Source organism: Passer montanus, unplaced genomic scaffold (assembly GCF_014805655.1).
Source record: "Passer montanus isolate IOZ18808 unplaced genomic scaffold, ASM1480565v1 scaffold57, whole genome shotgun sequence".
Classification (NCBI taxonomy): Eukaryota; Metazoa; Chordata; class Aves; order Passeriformes; family Passeridae; genus Passer; species Passer montanus.
Window position 1 is genome coordinate 1,466,268 of NW_024370705.1, and position 19,609 is coordinate 1,485,876.

A 19,609-nucleotide genomic window follows, 5' to 3' on the forward strand; every position below is an offset into this window, starting at 1 on the left:
GTGGGAAAATCAGCCCTGGGTTGTGCCCCAGGGCAATCCCAGTGGTGCAGGAGCAGTCGGGTGGTAAAGTGTAGTAGGGTGGTAGTAAGGTCCACACCTTGGTGCCTGGTGTTGTGCAGAGGGTAGGAATGTGACTGGAGCTGCTGTGGGGCAGTTTGCAGAGAAGCAGAAATGCAGCAGAACAGCCGCTGCCATGAGGGGAAGCCCTGAGTGCTCCAAGGAGATTTTTCTTTACCTATCAGTGCTACCCAAACCTCCCAATGACAGGCGTGGAAAAAGGAATAGATTTACCAGCATCCCCCAGTGCTGTATCCAGGAAAATCCCCTGCTGGGATAATGCTGCTCTCCTGCAGCTCCGGCGCTCTGCACCGATGGCTTCAGCTCCTCCCTGCTGCCCACTGCAGTGCTGTCCCCTCATCCTGTATTCAGCTTTGGTTCAGCTGCTCTGAGCCTGCAACTCTCTCTGAGCTGCTCAGGCTGATGTGGAGCAGCAGCAGAGCTCAGGGAGCTGGCACTCACTCGGATGGGGTTGTCCCAGGAAACTTAAAGCTTTCTCTCAATCATCTCCATAAAGCACAGCTGGGACTGGCACAGCTGTAGTTGGGTTTGGCTCCAAAAACAAGCACAAGTGTTTAAGTGCTGGTTGTGTTCTCAGAGTAAATATTTTACCCCCCTGGTGCTCGTTTGCAAACCCAGCAAAGCTGCTGTGAGCACTGCCTCTGATGGGCTCTGCCTCAGCCTAGGCTGAAATTGCTCCTGATGAGTGGAAATGGACTGAGGAGGGGGAGCTGGGGCTGCTGGACTGGGAAAGTGGGAAGAGAAGGAGTCACTCAGCCAGATCTCCCTACAGCCACCTGAGAGCTGAGGAATCAACTGTCATTACCCCAGGAAGTGCCCAATACCCTTCCCATGGAGGAAGAAGTGTTTGACAGGGCCAGGCAGGGCTGGGCTCTTCAGGGAGAAGGGAATGACTGCTCAGGGTGGAGGAACTGGATGAGCTTTAAGGTCCTTTCCCATCTAAACCATTCCATGACTCCTGAGCCAGCCCCTGGGGGAACTGAGTGATCCCTCTCCCTTCCCCTGGGTCAGTGGGGATGGAGGCAGGTGTGACACACAAACCTGCCATCACTTCTGCTCCTCCAGCCATGCAGGAGCCAGGTGGAACAGGAACAATCAGGAAAGGGATCCACATCTCCTCTGCAAGCTACAGCTGCTCCCCCTGCACAGCCCAGCATGCAGAGCACACCCCTGCTAGGGCAGCTCTGAAAGGCCCCAACTCCAAAAGGTCTGTGAATGATTCTAACCCCTCCTCCACGGACAGGCCAGAGGAAGCAAACAGCTTCTCACCCTTCTGAGGCAGAAGCCAAGGGTTGTCATGAGCCACATCTGTCTGTCTGAGTGCTTTCACACCCATTTAAAGATGTTGTGATTCCTGACAGTGCCTTGGAACTCAGGAACAGGGCTGTTTTTAAAGATTCTCCACCTGCCAGAGGAGGAGGCACAGAGAGGGCAAAGGACAGGTGAGGTGAACACACAGACACAAGAGAGGAGCAGGAGTTTTATTTGAACACAGGAAGTGCAGTACAGCAGCAGAACTCCTTGAGTCCATCTGCCTTCACATGGTATCAGTGGTGGCTCGGAGTTGTTCCATCAGGAATCCATTCCCAGCCTCAGGAGGCTGAATCCATCCCTGCAGTGCCCGTTGCCACCCCAGGCTGGCTCCTGCTGCTGAGCTGCTCAGTTCTCATACTTGTGCTTGATGTGTTTCCACAGTTTCTGCATGCAAAACAAGCAGGAAAAAATATCAATGTGTTTTACTCAGCTTCTCAGTGGGGTTGGGATGACAGAATCCAAAATGCAAATTATCCTGCCCGGGGAGGTGGTGATGGAGTCCTGTACTGGAACTGGGGGACACAGGGATGCACACGTGGGCTCCTGGCTTCTGCTGTGGACAGGGAGGAAGCTGCAGAGATTCCCCTGCCCCTGTTCTGCTCTGGCTTAGTGGCCCAGAGACACTGCCTTGAATTCCCACCCACACTGGAGAGGGCACTTTCTGCTCCTCACATAAGGGATGCACAGAACAATCATGGAATCATGGTCTGGGCTGGAACAGATCTTAAAGCCCATCCAGTGCCACCCCTGCCATGGGCAGGGACACCTCCCACTGTCCCAGGCTGCTCCAGCCCCAGTGTCCAGCCTGGCCTTGGGCACTGCCAGGGATCCAGGGGCAGCCACAGCTGCTCTGGGCACCCTGTGCCAGGGCCTGCCCACCCTCCCAGGGAACAATTCCTAATTCCCAATATCCCATCCATCTCTGCCCTCTGGCAGAGGGAAGCCATTCCCTGTGTCCTGTCACTTCAGGCTCTTATCCAAAATCCTTTTCTCATCTCCTGGAGCCTCTGCAGGCCCTGAACGGGTCTCTGAGCTCTCCCCCAAGCCCGCCTCGGTGTCCTGCACTCATTATCCCGGGCCCGCGCCCGGGCAGCCCCGGGCGGGCCTCACCCAGCCCTTACCCCCTCGTTGAGCTGCTCGAAGAGCGCGTCCGCGCCCTGGTCGAAGGCGCGCTCGAAGAGCACGGCGCCCAGCACGATGGAGAGCGCGAACGTGGAGCTGCGCCGGAACAGCGACCCGTACAACTGCCGCAGCAGCACCATCTTGCCTGCGCGCCCCGCGCCTGCGCCGCGCCGCAACGGCTGCTGGGGGATGTAGGCGGTGCTCCGTGAGTTGTACGGAGCGCCAAGCGCCCGTGGGGCATGCTGGAAGTTGTAGGCCGCGTGCCGGGTGTGACATGCGCGTGCGCTTTGCCGCGGGGTGTTGTGGGAGTTGTAGGCGGCTGCGGCGCGGGCCTGGCCAGAGGTGGGTGAGCATGGCGGGGGTCCCTGTGAGGGGGTCCCTGTGAGGCTCCGCTCGTCCCGTTCCCCCCACCTTGTCCTCAGCGGCCTCCGCGGGGCAGCCCCGGGTTGGTGCGGTGAAACCGGCCCGGCCGTGGCTGGGGCCGGGGAGCAGCGGGGCGGGAGGGCTGAGGGGGCAGAGACACCCGTGCCTGCCCTGCCTGCCCTGCCCGCCCTGCCCTGCGGCCAGGGGTGACGGGGACAACCCTCAGCTGACCCCCGGAAGGTGGGTGGGAGAGGATTTGGGGTGGTTTTTGGGGTTGTAAAAGGTGGTTGGTGTCAGTGTTGGGGGAGTGGGAGAGGGGTGTGGGGCTGATGAATCTTGGAATGGTTTGGGTTGGAAGGGACCCTGGACAGGGACAGCTTCCACCATCCCAGGCTGCTCCAAGCCCTGTCCAGCCTGGCCTTGGGCACTGCCAGGGATCCAGGGCAGCCACAGCTGCTCTGGGCACCCTGTGGATCCCAGAGGATCTCTGACAGCTGCTCCAGAGGCCTCGGGGGCAGTGGGACCCGGCCCCCTGGGGCACAACAAAAGTGGGAATGTTCCCATTTGCTGCCCCTCTCTTCATGTTTCTCTCTTTTTAACCTCAGTGAGAGCAGAGCATCCCCAGGGTGACTCTAGCACAGATAGGAGAGAGATTTGGATTTAGGAAAGCAGAACAGACAGGGACAGGACAGGGAAATCCTTCCACTGAGGCCGTTTCCCCATAGGGCTCTTGTTAAATGAGTATCTGCATGAAGTTCCAGAGCAGGCCCTCAAGTGACACTGCTTTGTTGTTTTGTTTGTCCCACCCCCTCAGAAGTAGCACAAGGTCTGTCTGCAGAATAATTTCTCCTGATTTATTTAAATTTTTTTCCTCATGCAGTGACTCTGGGGGTCTGTGGGATTTTTCTGGAATAGGACAAGACCTCTCCTTGTTCTGGGAGCCTGGAAGGTGCTTGGCACATTCCTGTGCAGTGTTATCCCTTTGGAACCCCAGAACATCCTCATTTAGGAAGGGACCACAGGGATCACCCAGCCCAGCCCTGTCCCTGCCCAGACCCCCCAACAACCCCACCCTGTCCATCCCTGGCAGCGCTGTCCAAAGGCTCCTGGAGCTCTGGCAGCCTCGGGGCCGTGCCCATTCCCTGGGGAGCCTGGGCAGTGCCAGCACCCTCTGGGGGAAGAACCTTGCCCTGATCTCGCAGTGACTCTGGGGGTCTGTGGGATTTTTCTGGAATAGGACAAGACCTCTCCTTGTTCTGGGAGCCTGGAAGGTGCTTGGCACATTACTGTGCAGTGTTATCCCTTTGGAACCCCAGAATATCCTCATTTAGGAAGGGACCCCCAGGATCATCCAGCCCAGCCCCTGGCCCTGCCCAGACCCCCCAACAACCCCACCCTGTCCATCCCTGGCAGCGCTGTCCAAAGGCTCCTGGAGCTCTGGCAGCCTCGGGGCCGTGCCCATTCCCTGGGGAGCCTGGGCAGTGCCAGCACCCTCTGGGGGAAGAGCCTTTTCCTGATCTCAGCCTGAGCTGCCCTGGCCCTGCAGCCATTCCCTGGATTCTGACCCTGGTCACCACAGAGCTCAGAAAAACTCAATTTTTATTTTTCACATGTAACTACTCTGGATAGCTAACACAAATCCCCCCAGCTGCCCATTAATTAATTGCTGCTGCCAGGAGGGTTTGTGTGTGGTCAGGTCGATGCTGATCACAAATCAAGCTCTGGATTCCCAGTGGAAGCTGTGGCAGGGATTGGGATGAGATGAGCTTTAAGGTCCCTTCCAACCCAACCATTCCATGATTCTCTGGCTTCCCACTGCCAGAGGGCAGGGATGGATGGGATATTGGGAATTAGGAATTGTTCCCTGGCAGGGTGGGCAGGCCCTGGCACAGGGTGCCCAGAGCAGCTGTGGCTGCCCCTGGATCCCTGGCAGTGCCCAAGGCCAGGCTGGACACTGGGGCTGGGAGCAGCCTGGGACAGTGGGAGGTGTCCCTGCCATGGCAGGGGTGGCACTGGATGGGCTTTAATGCCTCTTCCAACCCAATCATTCCATGATTGCTCTGGGTGGAATGGGAAGCAGGATCTGTGTCTGTCATTGGGAAGGTGCTGGCAGACTCTGCTGCCATTCCAAGTCTCCCTGCAGATCTGAGCCCATTAAATTGGCAGCTGAGTATCAGAAGCCTGACACTTGGATTTAATTAATTCACATCTGCCTGGGTATCCAAAGTGGCTGGAATGGCCCCGAGCCCGGGCTGTGAGAAAGCAGGAATTGAGGTCAGGGCCCAGCAGCTCCTCCCGGGGCTGGTGTGGAGAGCAGCAGCTCCCCCCAGACACAGAGGGGTCTGTGCCCCTTCCTCCCTCACCTTCCTCCCTCACCCTCCTCCCTCTGCCCCGTGAAACAGCCGAGGGGCAGAGACAAAATCTGCAGCTGACACACAGCAGCGTGGAGTGTTCTGGCAGCAGCTGGAGCAGGGAAAATGTGGGATGGTGCCCAGGATATCTTGGCTAGTTGTCCCAAGCCCCTCTCTGTCACCTTCGAGGTGCCTCACACCAGGGTATTGCTCACCCAGCAGGGCTCCAGGAGACAGCACAGCATTGCTGTTAGCTGTTGCACTTTCATACAACATAAAGCCCTCGGTTGTTGGGTTTTTTTGTTAATTTTAATTAGCATTTATTCAGGGAGACTTTTAAGCTGGCACAAAGCCTGGCTGGAAGCATTTATGGCTGCGGTGGGCCCAGGTCTGAGTGCTCTGATTCAGTTGCAAATCAGGGGCTGGAGATGCTGAGGGGAAACGGCCAGGCTGAAGCAGCTCTTTATAGAACAGCTACACTTACTTTATTTCATAATGACTAAGATGGATTTAATTAGGAATCATCTCTGTTTTCAGCTGAATAATGCTCTTTGTTTACTGCTGGAGCCGTTTGGGGAGATGGAAATAGGTTGGTGCTGCTCAGAAGCAGCTTTTGAGTCCTCTGGACTCTCAGAGTGCTGGGAAGTGCTGGTGTTGCAGGGAGTTGGCAGAGCCCAGCAAGGCATCCATGCAGTGGAATCCTTGAAAAGATGGGGATAAGTGTTGGGTATAATCACCGAAGGGGAGAGTCTCAGGGAGAATCTGATACCTCTCTAATTGCCTTTTACAATCCCTCCGTCCCCTGCAGTGGGAATTGCCCGGAGAGTTCGAGAGCAGGCAGCCCTGGGCTGTGGGATCTGGCTGGCTGGAGTCTGTAGGAGCTTTCTGCCCTGGTTGTTGGGGGAGGAGGGGGAAGGAGCTTCTGCAATTATTGCTGTTGGAGTGATGAAAGAGAAAGTTTGAAATACGATTTCAAAGGCTGGCTGCTGCTGGGCTTCCGCAGGCAGAATTCCCTGGGAGATCTCTGGAAACTTGTGTGGGACCACTGCAGAATCTCATTTGTTTTCCCTGTCTGCAGCATTCTCTTCTGCAGAGATGGAGTGCAGGAGCCAGCAGCTGAGACAGGGAGATTTTTCTGTCACCAGGAACTTTGGGAGACTATGGAATAACATGTGGAACAGGGATTTTTCAGTATGTAAAAGCACTGTTCCCCCTGAATTCCAGCAGCCTCACCACAGTGCTACAAACCTGGCTGCAAAACTCATGGATGCAAAGGATGAGGGAATTTATGGCTCTGTGCTCATTAAACAGCACTTGGGTTTGGGTTCTTGGGCTGGAGGAGGATGATTTCAGACCTCAAGCCCTGCAGAGCTGGGTGGGATCAGCCCAGGGCGTGGGGGATTTGGGGTCCCAGCACACACAGCTGGAGCATGGCCAGGAAGGACCCTCAACACGAGATTTCCAGTTCACTTGGAATATCTGAACATTTTACCTTCAGTGTGGAGGTTTTCAATCTAATTTAAAAAAATCTCAGAAGGCCTTCCCATGGAGTGCAGCTTTGCTTTAGCTTGTGGTGTGAGAGGCCTCGGAGATTTCCAGGGGTTTGATTTTGAAGCAGCAGTTCCTGGGAGCAGGGGAGGGAAGGGAATGTGGTGCTGGTGCTCCTGCTGGGATGGATGTCTGGCAGGAGGCTTGGCAGCCCTGCCTGAGCTGGGCACACCGGGCTCTCAGGGGTTGCCTGGTGCTCTGCTCTTCATGCTGAGCCAGGGGAATCGGCCAGGGGGCTGTGATTGATTCTGGACCTGTTTTATTTATAAAACCTTTATTTCTTGTGCTGGTCTCTGTGCCACTTTTTAAATGCATTCAGCTGTCAAAGTGTCAAAACCTGGAGAATTGCTTTTGGAGTTTATCTCCCAGTCCATCCATCTTTGCCATTCACCAGGCACCTTTATATCCCTCGGGATGTAGAGAGCCTGCAGCTCCTTCAGGGTGTTTGTTGCACCTCCAGCAGGGACATCTAATGGGAACAGGTGCCTGAAGGATAAAACACCAGCTGGTCTCACCTGCAGTGACAGTGGCAGGCCCAGCACAGGTGGGAGCTCCCAAATTCTGTTGTGATCTTAGTGCTGTACTCAGAGCAGACACTCCTTGGTGCAGTAGGCTGGGGAGGATGAGGACAGCAATCCATGATGTCTAGGAAAAGACAGGTGGCTCAGTGGATTGTAGGAAATGTGTCCTGTAGTGTTTGCAAGGCAGCTGCCCACCTGCAGGACAGGTGAGATCAGCTTCTGTTTTATCCTTGAGGATAAAATGAGCTTTGCTGAGTTTCTTCCTTATCTTGCAGAGATGGACACAGGGGAGTTTCCTTCCTCTTTTATATCAGCTCATGGAGGTTGTGATCAAAGGTGCCCAGGACCTCCAGCTCCTCCTGTTTGCACCTTGGATGGTTTGTGCTGCACCTTCCCTGGAGCCTGTGGCTCTCTATTCTCTGAGCTCGGGGAAGGAGAATCCTTCAGGCAGAGCTGTTGTTGCTTTGGGTGACAGAGATAAATGCAGATCAGGCCTTTTCTCCCATGTACAGGCAGCAGATCCTGCCCCAGCACTCTGTGATGGACAAGGATATAAACTGTTGGGTCTCACCTCTTTCTCTGCCTGCCAGCCCTAAGTGATTTGAGTTCTCCTCCTTTGGAAGCAGGCACTGTAAATCCTGGATCCTCCATTGCCATGGCTGGGTGCCATGGAGCTGCCTGATGACCCCAGGACATGCTGATGCTGTTTTGCCAGGAGAGAGATGGGCAAAAGGTACTTCTGTGACTACTGTGACAGGTCCTTCCAGGACAACCTGCACAACAGGAAGAAACACCTCAATGGAGTGCAGCATCTCCGGGCCAAGAGAGTCTGGTACGACCTATTCCGAGGTGGGTGCTCCCAGCTGTCTGCCACTCCCTTCCTGGGACTGGGGAGGTCAGGGATGTCAGGGTGGGGAGTGGGAAGAGAAAATCAATCAGCATTGGTGGTTTATACACTCTGTGTGCCAGCAGTTTGAGCACGTGATGCTGCTGAATCAGGCAGTCTCAGATGTGTGGCTCTGACCTGTCTCAGCACACAGTTCCAGATGTGTTAGTGCCAGCCTGAGGAGTGCAGTGGGAGTGGGCTAAACTGGCTGTGAAACCATTGCCTGCGTGTCCCTCTGCTTCCTTCTGCTCCCTGACCAGTTTGGGACTGGACATGATGGGATTTTGCTGTGCCCAGGATCTTTACCTGGGTTCATCCCTTGTCTCCACAGATGCTGCTGCAATCCTGCAGGAAGAGCAAACCAAGAAACCTTGTCGGAAGTTTCTGCAAACAGGTGAGGAGATCTAAGGTGGAAGGAGGTGCCTGGGCTCTAGCAGCTCCTTCCAGAGGGCTGGGCCTATGTCTGGCATCCAGGTGTGATGGAGCCTGGGTTTGCTTGCACAAGGACCTCCTGTGGGTGGTTCTCATGGGACTCTGGCTTTTCCCAGAATTATTAAAGTTGGAAAAGACCTTTCAGATCACCAAGTCCAAATGTCAGTACAGCACCACCATGTTCATCATTAAACCATGTTCCCAGGTGCCCCATCCACAGACTTTTTGATCACTTCCAGGGATGGTGAATGCACCACCTCTCTGGGCAGCCCATTTCAATGCTTTACAACCCATTCTGTGAAGAAATATTTCTTAATATCTAATCTAGAGAATTTTGAAACTGAATTTCAAATCTCACTATTTCATTCCAGGACAGTGTGATTTTGGGTCCAACTGCAGATTTTCCCACATGACAGAGCAGGACCTGGAGAAGTTGAATGCCCAGGTTCAAGGTGAGTCCTCCAGCAAGGCAGTGTCTGAGGATCTCTTTGGAGGGGCAGTTGCTGCAGGGGGGTGTGAGGGGTTGTGCAGGCTGATTCCTTACTGCCTGCATGGAGCCAGCCAATCCCTCCTGCTTCCCAGGGCTGTGAGAGCCTGGAAGTGCTGCAGTTTGTCATATGCTCCCTGCTCTCGAGCTGCTGGCACAGACACAAACCTGGAGCTGAGCAGTGCTGTTACCACTTGGCAGCAGGAGTTTGGAGTGGCCTTCCTGAGCCCTCGGGGTTTTGTTCAGTCAGGGAATAAAAACTGTCAGCAGCAGAGGGCACTGGTACATCACATCCCCTTTAATTTATGGATTTGATTTCCCCCCACCTTGCTGCTATTACCAGGGAGCTGCTGCTTCCACCCGTGGGAAGAGCTGGTGGGAAGAGCTGTCCTGCTGTCGGGCTGTGAAAGGGGTCCTGGATCCAGAAACAGCCTCTGCTTGGGTGGCTTTGGATGGAAGTGAAGTGTGGGCAGAGGGTGGATGGCAGCTGCTCCCTGCTGGGAGCCTGCAGAACACTTTTGAACTTTCTCATTCTGGGACTACCATTCTTGGAACTACTTTTCTTTAAGGGAAAAGAGGTGGTAGCTCTGTTTTCTCCACAGGAGTCATTGCTTTAGTGGTTAAAGAAGTCACAGAATCACAGACTGGGCTGGGTGGGAAGGGGTCTTGGAGCTCATGTCACTCCACCCCTGCCATGGGCAGGGACACCTTCCACTAGACCAGGTTACTCCAAGCCCCATCCAGCCTGGCCTTGGACACTTCAGGGGGTGTGAGTGAGGTGTTGGTGAGAACTTGTGGAATGGTTGAAATCCCCACTGGAGATCACCTAATCCTCACCATGCTGAAAGCAGGGTGAACTCAAGCAGGGTGCTCAGGGCCACGTCCACTGGGTTTCAAATATCTCAAGGCTGGAGACTCTGTGGGTGACCTGATCCAGTGTTTTACTAGGTTCATGATAAAAATGTGTAATTTTAAAAATATTTCAATAGAAATTCCTGATGGAAATTCCTGTATTTTGGGCTGTGCCCATTGTCACTGTACCGGGGACCCCAGCACTGGGTACAGCACCCAGATGTGGCCTCAGAGTGTGGAGCAGAGAAGGATTCCCTCCCCAGCCTGCTGTCCCAGTGCAGCCCAGCTTGGAGCAGCTCCCATGCCCACATCCTCGCTGGAGCCAGCTGTTGTTTTGCCAAGAGTCTGGCGAAGCCAGGCTGAAGTGTTGGAAGTGTGGGATGTGAGAGGGGCGTGTGCGTGGGGCAGAGCCTCTCCTGGCCCTCAGAGGGATCCTGTTTGGGGAGGAAGAGCTCAGGGGAGGCAGGCAGGCAGCACAGAGCTGTTCCAGGCCCTGCTGACTCAGTGAGAGCCCCCGAGGTGACTCTGAATCAATCTCTGAGCACGCCAGCAGTCGATAAAGCCACGGTGGGGACGGGGTGCTCCTGGCCTTCCCAGAGTCACCTTCCAGCCAGAGCCTCTCCCTGACCCCTCTCTGCGGGCTCCTGAGGGTGCACAGAGTGGCAGCACAGGAACCTCTAGCATTTCCAGGCACTGGCTGTTCCTGCAGGAGAAGTGGGAGCTCTCTGGAGCAGAGCAGGGAGGGCTGGCAGCTCCTCTACGCTCAGGCAGCTTTCCTTGCCAATTACACTTGTTATTGAGTATTGACTTGTGTCAAATGGGTCGGTGTAAGTGCAGGATTGGCTGCTGAGAGCCAATTCCAGGGAGATTACTGGGAAACCTTGCATTTGTGTTCCAGAGTCAAACATTTCATTTACCAATTAGCCCTGAAGGAGCGATGGCCAGGGGACAGGGTGCTTGGTAGGAGAGTTCAATCCTGCTCAGCTCTCTCGTGGTGTGGTTTCATGCATCACACAGACTCCAGCTCTGATCAGAGAGTTTGGAGGGATTTGGTGTGGGGAAAGGCTCAGCAGGATTGGTGGAGGAGAGGGACAGCCTGTAACAGACAGGATGGAAGGATCAGACACTGTCTGGTGAGTCATGGGGACATCCCAGCACTCACCCTTCAGCTGCCAAAGCACCCTTGTCCCAGGTGCTGGGGCTGAGGAGGGCAGAGTTAAGGGCAAGCTCTCAGTGGCAGGGTGTGTAATTCACGCAGGATCCTCCATCAGTAATAAACCACTTGCATTCCCACTCAGGGTCTCTGAGCCATCCCAAGCCACAGCAGGATTAGAGCAATCTGGACCAGGCTGTCTCTCACTGACCCAGCTGGGACTCTCAGTGGCAGGGTGTGTAATTCACACAGGATCCTCCATCAGTAATATCCCACTTGCATTCCCACTCAGGGTCTCTGAGCCATCCCAAGCCACAGCCAGCAGGATTAGAGCAATCTGGACCAGGCTGTCTCTCACTGACCCAGCTGGGAGATTTTGGCAGCTTTGGAGCCAGGGGTCATCAGGGATTTGAGACAAGCTGAGAGGCTGGAAGCTCCAGAGCTTTCCCAAGCCTTGAGGGGACCATGCTAGGGGTGGCCAGGCTGGTTGGGGCACTTTTCTGGTGGGCCCACAGTGCTGCTTAACCCCCCTTTTGTGCAGGCAAAGCCTTGTCTGACTTTTTTTTTTTTTTTTAACCCATCTAAATCGTGATGACACTTTTTCTATCATGTCAATATTGAACCTGTCTCTGAGTCCCTGTAAGTATTTCGGCATTGGTAGCTCTGTGTCTGTGAACTCACTTTGATAATGAAGTATTTTTATCACAGCCAAAGGAAATGTGACAGTACCCTTAACATTTGGCCCTTTTAATGCTGGGAATTCACCCTGTAGTTTGTGTAAGTTTGTGGGTTAAGTAGGAAAATTTCTGGATGATTCCTTGTTCTAGAACAGCTTGAAGCCTGGCCTACTTTGGCGTCAGCATCTCTGCACCCTGTAGAATATCCTCATCAAGAAGCAACAGTTTACACCTTCAGCAGGGAGGGAGCTCATATTCCCAGCTGTTCCCCCATCAAAGCATTAGCCTTCTGCATCTGCTGCATCATTCATCAGCCAGACACTTCCAGGCTGTCATTTTAAGTATAGTCATGTCAGGAAAAGTCACTGTCAAATTGCCATCTCCTTGCTCAGAGTTATTGGCTCCCTGCTAATCCGTGTCCCTGTGCAGCAGGATCGACCTGGCTGGGCTCTGGTGCCTCCAGCCAGGCAGGGCTGCCAGAGGAGGGCACAGCTGGGGCGTTTGCAGGGTGTCCCTGAGGTTGCAAGGATCTGAGGGCCCTGCTGGGGAGGCTGGAGTGCACTGGTTTGGGTGGGGAGCAGGAGGAGCACTCACACTGGGCTGCAGGGCAGTCGCTTGTTTGCCTTCCCCAGCTGCAGGGGCTCCTCAGCCTCATCTCAGCCATGCTCTGGTGCTGGTCTTGTGCTCTGGAGGAGTTGGGGTTCCACATCATCCACCAGGGAGGCAGCTGAGGGATTTCATGTGTATCTCTTTGCTGGGTGGGAGCTGAGGGATTTCCTGTGCATTGCCTTGCTGGGTGACCCCCCAGCACGTATTGGCAGGTTCCATCTCTCACACAGCCTTGTCAAGAATAAAACCCATGAGGAGAGAAGATAAGTGTGGGCCCTGCTCTGGCATCATTAGAGGCACTTCACAATACAGATGGTCTTTCAATTGGCTGTAATTAGACTTGGAAGGAAACACCACAGTGAGGAGGAGGAGGGGGAAAGCACCTTCACACCTGTCCGGCTGCCTGGGTACGTGTGGGGAGCAAGGGCTGGTAAAGGCCTTTCAGAGCTGCTTCTTGGAATAGCTGTTGGCATTCAGGGAGTATTTCCAATTTCAGAGTGCGTTTGGTGGTGCCTGCATGGGATGTGTGTGCTCCAGAGGGACATGGACATCATCAAGATGGGCAGAGCTACAGAGCTGCCTGTCCCTGCTGCCATATTTCTGAGCCTGAGGTTTGGACTGCTCTGGAGCAGCAGCTCCTGGAGCTGTGAGAACAGGGAGGCAGCTGGATGTTTTTTTAATGTGGATATTTGCGGCCTCATCTGGGGCAGTGTGAATCCACAGTGGTTCCACAGCATCCAGTGAACTTTTCTGGACCATGAGTTGTGGCTATTCCGTCCCTGGTGTGGTACCTTGGGGCTCCCTGCTCTGAGCAGAGAAGCTTGGACTGTTTATGCTCTGTTCTCTGTTGGGGCTGGGAGCTGGATGAAGAAGAAATCACTGTGATGCAGAGGTGGGAGAGATTCTCCATGATTTTCTTCCCAGCCTCATTGAAGCTTCTCATAGACACTGCTTGTCTGCTGTGCTCAGGAGGTGGAGCATGGAGCAGAGGGAAATAAGGTGCTCAAGGCTGCCGGATGAGTCTAACCCTGAGTGTGAGCAGTGCCCAGCTCTCCAGGCTGAGCTTCTTGCCTCCCCATCTGCCCACCTGGCCAGCTGGTTGGGTTGACCCCAGGTAGCTCTGCTGGGGCTTTGATCCTTGGGAACAACTGTGGGAGACTGGAACATTGCTGTCTCCAGCCTTCTTGGCAGGCTCAGAGCAGCAGCCAGACCACAGCGGGCTTTCTGTGGTGGCACTGGGCACATTGTCACCCCACCCAGCAGCAGCAGCTGAAAAGGCTGGATGACAAATTATCCATCTGGCTGCTCATTGTGTAGCACATCCCTTCCATCCTGATTTAGTATTCAACAGGCAGATGAATAATTGGTTGCCACCAGTAGGATGAAGTGATCCTTCACTCTGCCCAAGCACTATTAATTTCACACTCTGTCTGCAAAGGTATAATATTTTCCTTGAAACATGTGACATATGGTGGGTGGGTGTGAAGCAGGCTCCTGAGGGGCATGGCTGCAGGTGCCTTGATCCCTAAATGGGATCAGGGATCCCCCAGAAGGATGGATGAGCAGGGCTAAGGGAATGACACTCTGCCTCTGCTTCCTTTTTATTGTCACCAGTATTTGGTTTTCTGGGTTCCCTGTTCTGTTAGGTGGGAAGTTTCCACTAGGCTGGAGCTGGGATCATGGGGAGCCTGTCCTCATCCCTGGTGTGCTGGCAGGAGTGTGGCTGTGTCAGGACTCCTGCTAGACCTGTTCAGCACCAGCTCCCTCCCTGCAGCTGATGGGGACTGGGGAGCTTTGCTAACTGGGCAGCTGTGGGTTTGTGCCACGCTGGCTCAGTGCCCTTCTCCCCAGGGGGTGCCTGTGGGCATCTGCCCACACAGCCCTTCCAGAGTGGTTGGAGGGGTTGAAATCTTGATTCACTAAACAGCAGAGGTGTCTTTCTTGTTTCCTTCCTTGTTCCTAACCACCATGAGAAATAGAACAAGGTGTAATGGGCTCAAACTGAAAGAGGGGACATTTAGGTTAGATATAGGTTGGACTCAATGATCTCTCTTGAACCTGATTGATTCTGTAATTCTGTGATTTATGAAAGAAATCCTTCCTCTGATGGGGTGAGGCCCTGGCACAGGGTTCCCAGAGAAGCTGTGGTTGCCCCTGGATCCCTGGAAGTGTCCAAGGCCATGTTGGACAGGGCTTGGAGCACCCTGGGCTAGTGGAAGGTGTCCCTGATTGTGGCAGGGGGTGGGACAGGATGAGCTTTGAGGTGATTTCCAACCAAACCATTCCGTGGTTCTAAATACAAGAACTTGTCCCCCTGGTTCTCTCTGCCCTGGTTCTGCCCCTGAGCTGGTGACAGCTCTGCCTGGGCTGTGCAGGGGCTGGGGACACATCAGGCAGGGAGCTCCTTAAGCAGCCCTGACAGCAGCTCTGGGATCTGTCTGCTGGCTGGAACACACACCCAGAACTGTTCAGACTCTCCCAGGCTGCCAAGGCTGCATTGATCCGGGCACTGTCCCTGTCATTTCCACCTAACAGGGCAGGGGTGGCACAGTTGCTGCTGCCACTTGGAGGGACACAGCTCTGGAAACGGCTCAGGGCCACCGAGGCTGTTCCAGGTGAGGATGAGGGTGATCTGCCTCAGGGGGAGATGTCAGACTCCCCTCAGTGCCCAAACTGCCACCGTGCTGGCTTAGCTCTTGTCCCCTGCTCTGCCTGGCTGCAGCTGTCACCAAGCATCAGATGGCAGGAGGGCACAGGAGGAGGAGGAGGGGCTGCCCAGGCACGGTGCACACTCTCCACCCTGTGAAACTGTGCAGGGTAATGAGCTGCAGGTTTAATGGAGTGAAAGGACAAAGGTCTGGTGGCCCTTTCTCTCATGGCCCTCCCTCAATCCAGCCCTCTCTGATCTCAATCTTTCTCTCAAGCAGGGGAGAAGAGGCTGAAGGAGCTGCAGAGGGAGGGAGCAGATATCCCACCAGGCGCCATCGAGGACTGGCTGGACAAGAGAGCCCAGAGGCTGAGTGCAGCTCAGAGCAGCAGGTACAGGGTACAGGGGATCACCCAGCTGTGCATGAGGGGGATCCCACAGGAGGGCTGGGATAGGGGAGGATGCAGGGCATCAGAGGTTCCAACACCCCCAGGCAGCACTCATGAGGAGCACGTGTGTGGATGCAGCCCTGCCTGTCCCACCAGGGATGTCTGCACAGGTGTCCCTGTTTGCCAGGGGACACCTTTTGGGAACAAGCCCCAGCAGAGGCTGCCCTTGCTCTCTGGAAGGACAGAGCCGCTGCTGTGCTGGCTCATTAACTCCTGGGGTTCAGTGGCAGGAGCCTGCTTTCATCTGTTGACAGCTCCCCCATGGCCTGCCTGCCAGGGAGGGTGGAATTGGCTCCTCCTCCCAGCACTGGGGCTCCGCTGTTTCCTCGCTCACCTGACTGTGCCGCAGGCTTAATGGGATGACATTTGGGCAGGTGCCAAATCTCTCTTCTGTTCTTTCTCTGTTTGTTCCCGTCCTCTCCGTGTTTGGACTGGGCAGGAGCTTCCTTCTGGTGCTTGTCTGAGCTTGTTGCTCTGGGATTGTTCTGTCCCTCAGCTCAGCTGCCCTTGGCCTTGCAGAGGTGCCCACGTTCCTGTCCCCTGCACTTCACTTGCCCCATTTTGTTTCTCTTGCCTGTGAATCCCTGGAACATGGGGTAGATCAGCTCTTAAGAAGATAGCCATCACTATTCCCAGAGGAATTTCCAGACCTTCAGAACTACTTGGTCATACTCAGAGGAATGTTCAGACCTTCAGAACTGGGTCCCTGCTGCCTCCATAGGTGCCCAAAACAAATTTCCAGGATTGTTGCTCTTTTTCCAGCCTCCCTGTCCCTGCAGGCTCAGAAACCATCTCCTACAGGAACTAAACAACAACTATTGGAACTTCCCTTCCTCTCTCCAGCCTTTCCAATGCCTCTCCCAATCATCTCTGTGCTCCCTTTGTGCCCTCCAGCCCCACATTTCATGGGATTGATTTTTTTACCAATTTCCAAAGGAAACATAAATTTCCATCAGAAAAGGGTCCAAGGCCTCAAAGTTTCTGAGACGCCACAAGTTCCATGAGTGTGGAAGTGGGTAGAGAAGGGGAATCCCATTAACACCTTCAGAAAGGAAATATTCTTGACCTTGCTGGCCACTGGAAAATCCCTGTGGGACAGCTATTGAAAATGCTCCAGCTGTAGGTAAACCTTTGATAGAGCACTTGTAGCTCATGAGACCCCAGGGAATTGAGTACCCAGGCAGCATCCTGCCTATTGATCAGTCCTGCTGCTCAGGAAATGCTCATTAGGCGATGGCTCAGCCTTGCAGCATTCCCTCTGCTCCATATCCACCGTGTGCCTGAACCACAGTGCTCAGGGATGACACCAAATATCCCTGCCCAGAGGGGCTGGGGTGTGTCCTCGTGGTCCTGCCTCATCCTGGGCTCTGGAGAATCCCCACTGAGGGGATAAACCTTGAGCCAAGTGACTTTGCTCTGTGTCAGTTGCCTGGAAAACGCTCCTGGAAAACTACTCCTGGAGCTGGCTCTGGGCCACGGCCCCGCAGGGAGAGGAGGGTGCTGCTTCTCCCCGGGGTTATGTAAAGGAGTTTGATTAGATTTCTTCTGGCATAACAATTAAAAAGATTCATCAGGATCGGAGGTAGAGGCCTGAGAAGCTGCAAGGCTGCTGTCAGGGCTTGTGTGAGAGAACAAATGAGTTTCCTGTACTTGGGAATTAATGGAAAAGGTATGTTTCCCATAAATTTAAACGTGCCTCGGTCAAGCTGGAGGCAAGGGAGAGATGGTTCTTGTTCCTGCACTTCTTCATCCCAGTGTGGTGTTTGCAGCAGCCTTGACCAGTAAAGCTGAGGAGAGGGGCAGGGACTGAAGAGTGATTCCCAGGCCGTGGGGTGAGGGAGAAGCTCTTCCCAGTGCTGAAGGGTGCTCTGGTGCACACACCCCGCTGGGTTGGCAGCTCCTCCGTTTCCGAGGGTCCTTGTCCTTTGGGAAGTGCACAGCTGGCTTGGGATTTGGGCTGCTCGGAAAGAAACATCTGCTGCTTTTGTTTGTTCTTGCAACTCAGCTGTGTGAGGAGTGGGGATGGAGGGGCTGGGAGCAGCCCTGCTCCAGCACCTGGCAGCTGTGCCTGCTGAGCCCCTCTCAGGGGCTGTGCTGCTCTCCCCCGCCCAGACCCCCTCACCTCAGTGTTCCCACTGGAGTTTTCACAGGCACAGACTGTGTTGGGCTGCTTGGATATGATGGAAAGGGTCACACAACTGTTCTGGTGCTGGATTTGGGATGGGGAGGGGGGGTGAATGAACCCATTTGGTGATAACCAAAACCCTCCTCTGCTGGCCCTGTCTCTTTGGGGGCTACTGGAGGGGGCACAGGGAATCCCAGCTCCCAGCATGGCATTGGCTTCTCACCTCATCCCTTTCCATCTCCCCTCACAGTGCTCTTCTTGAGAAACCAGCACCATTCCAGTACCCTCTGGGCTGGCCACCAGTGCAGGAGCTGCCCCCATCCCTGCAGCCCCCCCCACCCGGGGGGTGGCCAGTGCCCCCCAACCTGCAGTGGGGCTGAGGCACCCCCAGAACCTGGCTGGGGCTGGCTGCCTCTGCTCTGGGAAAGGGACAAGATTATTTATACACACTTTTATTTCAATAAACCCTCCTCCTGCCCGTTGCAGCCTCTGTGTGGTGTTCCTGCTGGCCCAGCAGCCTGGGTGGGCTGAGCCCTCCCCTGGCTCTGTCCCTGCCTCTGGAGCAGGGATCTGTGCTCAGCACAGCTCCAGCCCTGCACAGGGGCTCTGTTGTCACCTGGAGCTGACATTCCCCATTTCCTGGGTGGGATCCATCCCCTCAGATCACTGCAGCCTGCTCTGCCTGCTCTCACTCCAGCTCCGTGCTGGGCTCTGTGATCCAGGCTGGAGAAGGACCCAGGCTTTCAGAACTGATGTTTCATTTCCTCGGGTGTTGGTGCCGTGTTTGTTCCTGATAAATTCAGGGTGTGACCCTGCCTGGCTCCAGGTGCTGGAGCTCCCAGTGGAGAGCCTGGGGAGCTTCCCTCAGCCCTGCTCCTGCTGTGCTGGAGGCGAAGGGCAAGGAGGGGAAATATCCCGAGGTTTCTCCACAGTGAGAGTTTGATTCATCTCTCCTTGCTGGTAAAACATGGGCTGAGGGAGGCCCTTGGCTGTCTCAGGAAGGGAGCAGGGTGCTGCAGCTCCAAGGGGGGATCCTGTCCAGCAGCATCCCGGGAGGCAGCTCTGGCAGTGGGTTTATCCAGGAGGGCTGTGCCCACTGCCAGAGCATTCCAGGTTTGGCTGGGCAGGGAGGTGATGGGTCCAGATTCATGAAGAGCACAGGCAGGAGCCAGCTGCCTGTGGCCAAATCCTGCCTGGATTGCTCCAGCAGGGCAGGGCTGCCATCTGAGGATGTGATGGCAAATTGTCACAGGAGCGTCCTGGGACCTGGCTCTGACAGGAGCAGGGACTGCATGTGACAGCAGCCTTGGCTGCAGCCTGGGTGAGTTCTAGGTCCAACTAGAGAATGTTTTTATCCTTCCAGGCAGGAGCCTGGGCTTGCTGGAAAGCAGGAGCACAGGGCTTGGGCTCAGAGGATGCAGGATCAGCCCCATGTCCTGTCCTCACTTCCACCTGCAGGACAGGCGGATTAATGAGGGCACCCAGGTGGCTCCTCTTTGGGAATGGGTGGGAGCAAGGGAACCCTGCCCCCAAGGAAATGGGTAATTGGGACTCCCCAGGGACTGTGGGGTGCTCCAGAGTGGGATCTGGGCCTGCTCTCCAAGTTTGGATGTGCATCCTTGTGTCCCAGCCTGGCACAGAGGAAGAGTCCTGGGGAATGTTGAGAGGCTTCACTGATTGGGGGGGACAGTGGCTGGTCTGCTGGTGGCAGCCAGGACATGCTCCTGGACACCTTCGGAGGCCACCAGCACCAACAGATGAAGGAACTCCCTCTCCAGTCCCTTCCATGGATTTTTTCCCCAGTCAACATCCAAATCCTTCCCTGTTCCTTGCAGTGATTGAGCTGTGCTTTGATCAGCCCCCAGGCCTGTCCCTGCTCCGTGTGCTCTGGTCCTGGTGTGTTTTCCAGCTGTTCCAGGAGAGGCTGTTTAATCCAACACTTCCAAACTTCAGGGCTCACCAAGTCCATCTTAAATAGAACTCTTAGATAGAGTT

At 55.0% G+C, this 19,609-nt stretch overlaps 2 protein-coding genes across 4 annotated transcripts; one reads left to right on the forward strand and one right to left on the reverse strand.

The window, feature by feature from the left end:
• Positions 1 to 1,538: 1,538 nt before the first annotated feature.
• Positions 1,539 to 2,696, reverse strand: LOC120510338 (cytochrome b-c1 complex subunit 9). The gene is made up of 2 exons (XM_039726090.1): positions 2,514 to 2,696; positions 1,539 to 1,776 (listed from the first exon to the last, which is right to left on the reverse strand). The coding sequence occupies exons 1-2, from the start codon at positions 2,652 to 2,654 to the stop codon at positions 1,738 to 1,740; spliced, it is 180 nt and encodes a 59-aa protein (XP_039582024.1). The 5' UTR covers positions 2,655 to 2,696; the 3' UTR covers positions 1,539 to 1,737.
• Positions 2,697 to 2,720: 24 nt separating this feature from the next.
• Positions 2,721 to 18,093, forward strand: ZMAT5 (zinc finger matrin-type 5). 3 transcript variants are annotated; one of them, XM_039726087.1, is made up of 6 exons: positions 2,721 to 2,856; positions 7,924 to 8,146; positions 8,515 to 8,577; positions 8,987 to 9,067; positions 15,321 to 15,432; positions 17,865 to 18,093. In XM_039726087.1, the coding sequence occupies exons 2-6, from the start codon at positions 8,020 to 8,022 to the stop codon at positions 17,992 to 17,994; spliced, it is 513 nt and encodes a 170-aa protein (XP_039582021.1). In that variant the 5' UTR covers positions 2,721 to 2,856; positions 7,924 to 8,019; the 3' UTR covers positions 17,995 to 18,093. The 3 variants fall into 3 exon arrangements, with proteins under 3 accessions (XP_039582021.1, XP_039582022.1, XP_039582023.1); XM_039726088.1 differs by having other exon boundaries at positions 2,769 to 2,856; positions 7,921 to 8,146; XM_039726089.1 differs by lacking the exon at positions 2,721 to 2,856 and adding an exon at positions 2,895 to 3,117.
• Positions 18,094 to 19,609: the final 1,516 nt, after the last annotated feature.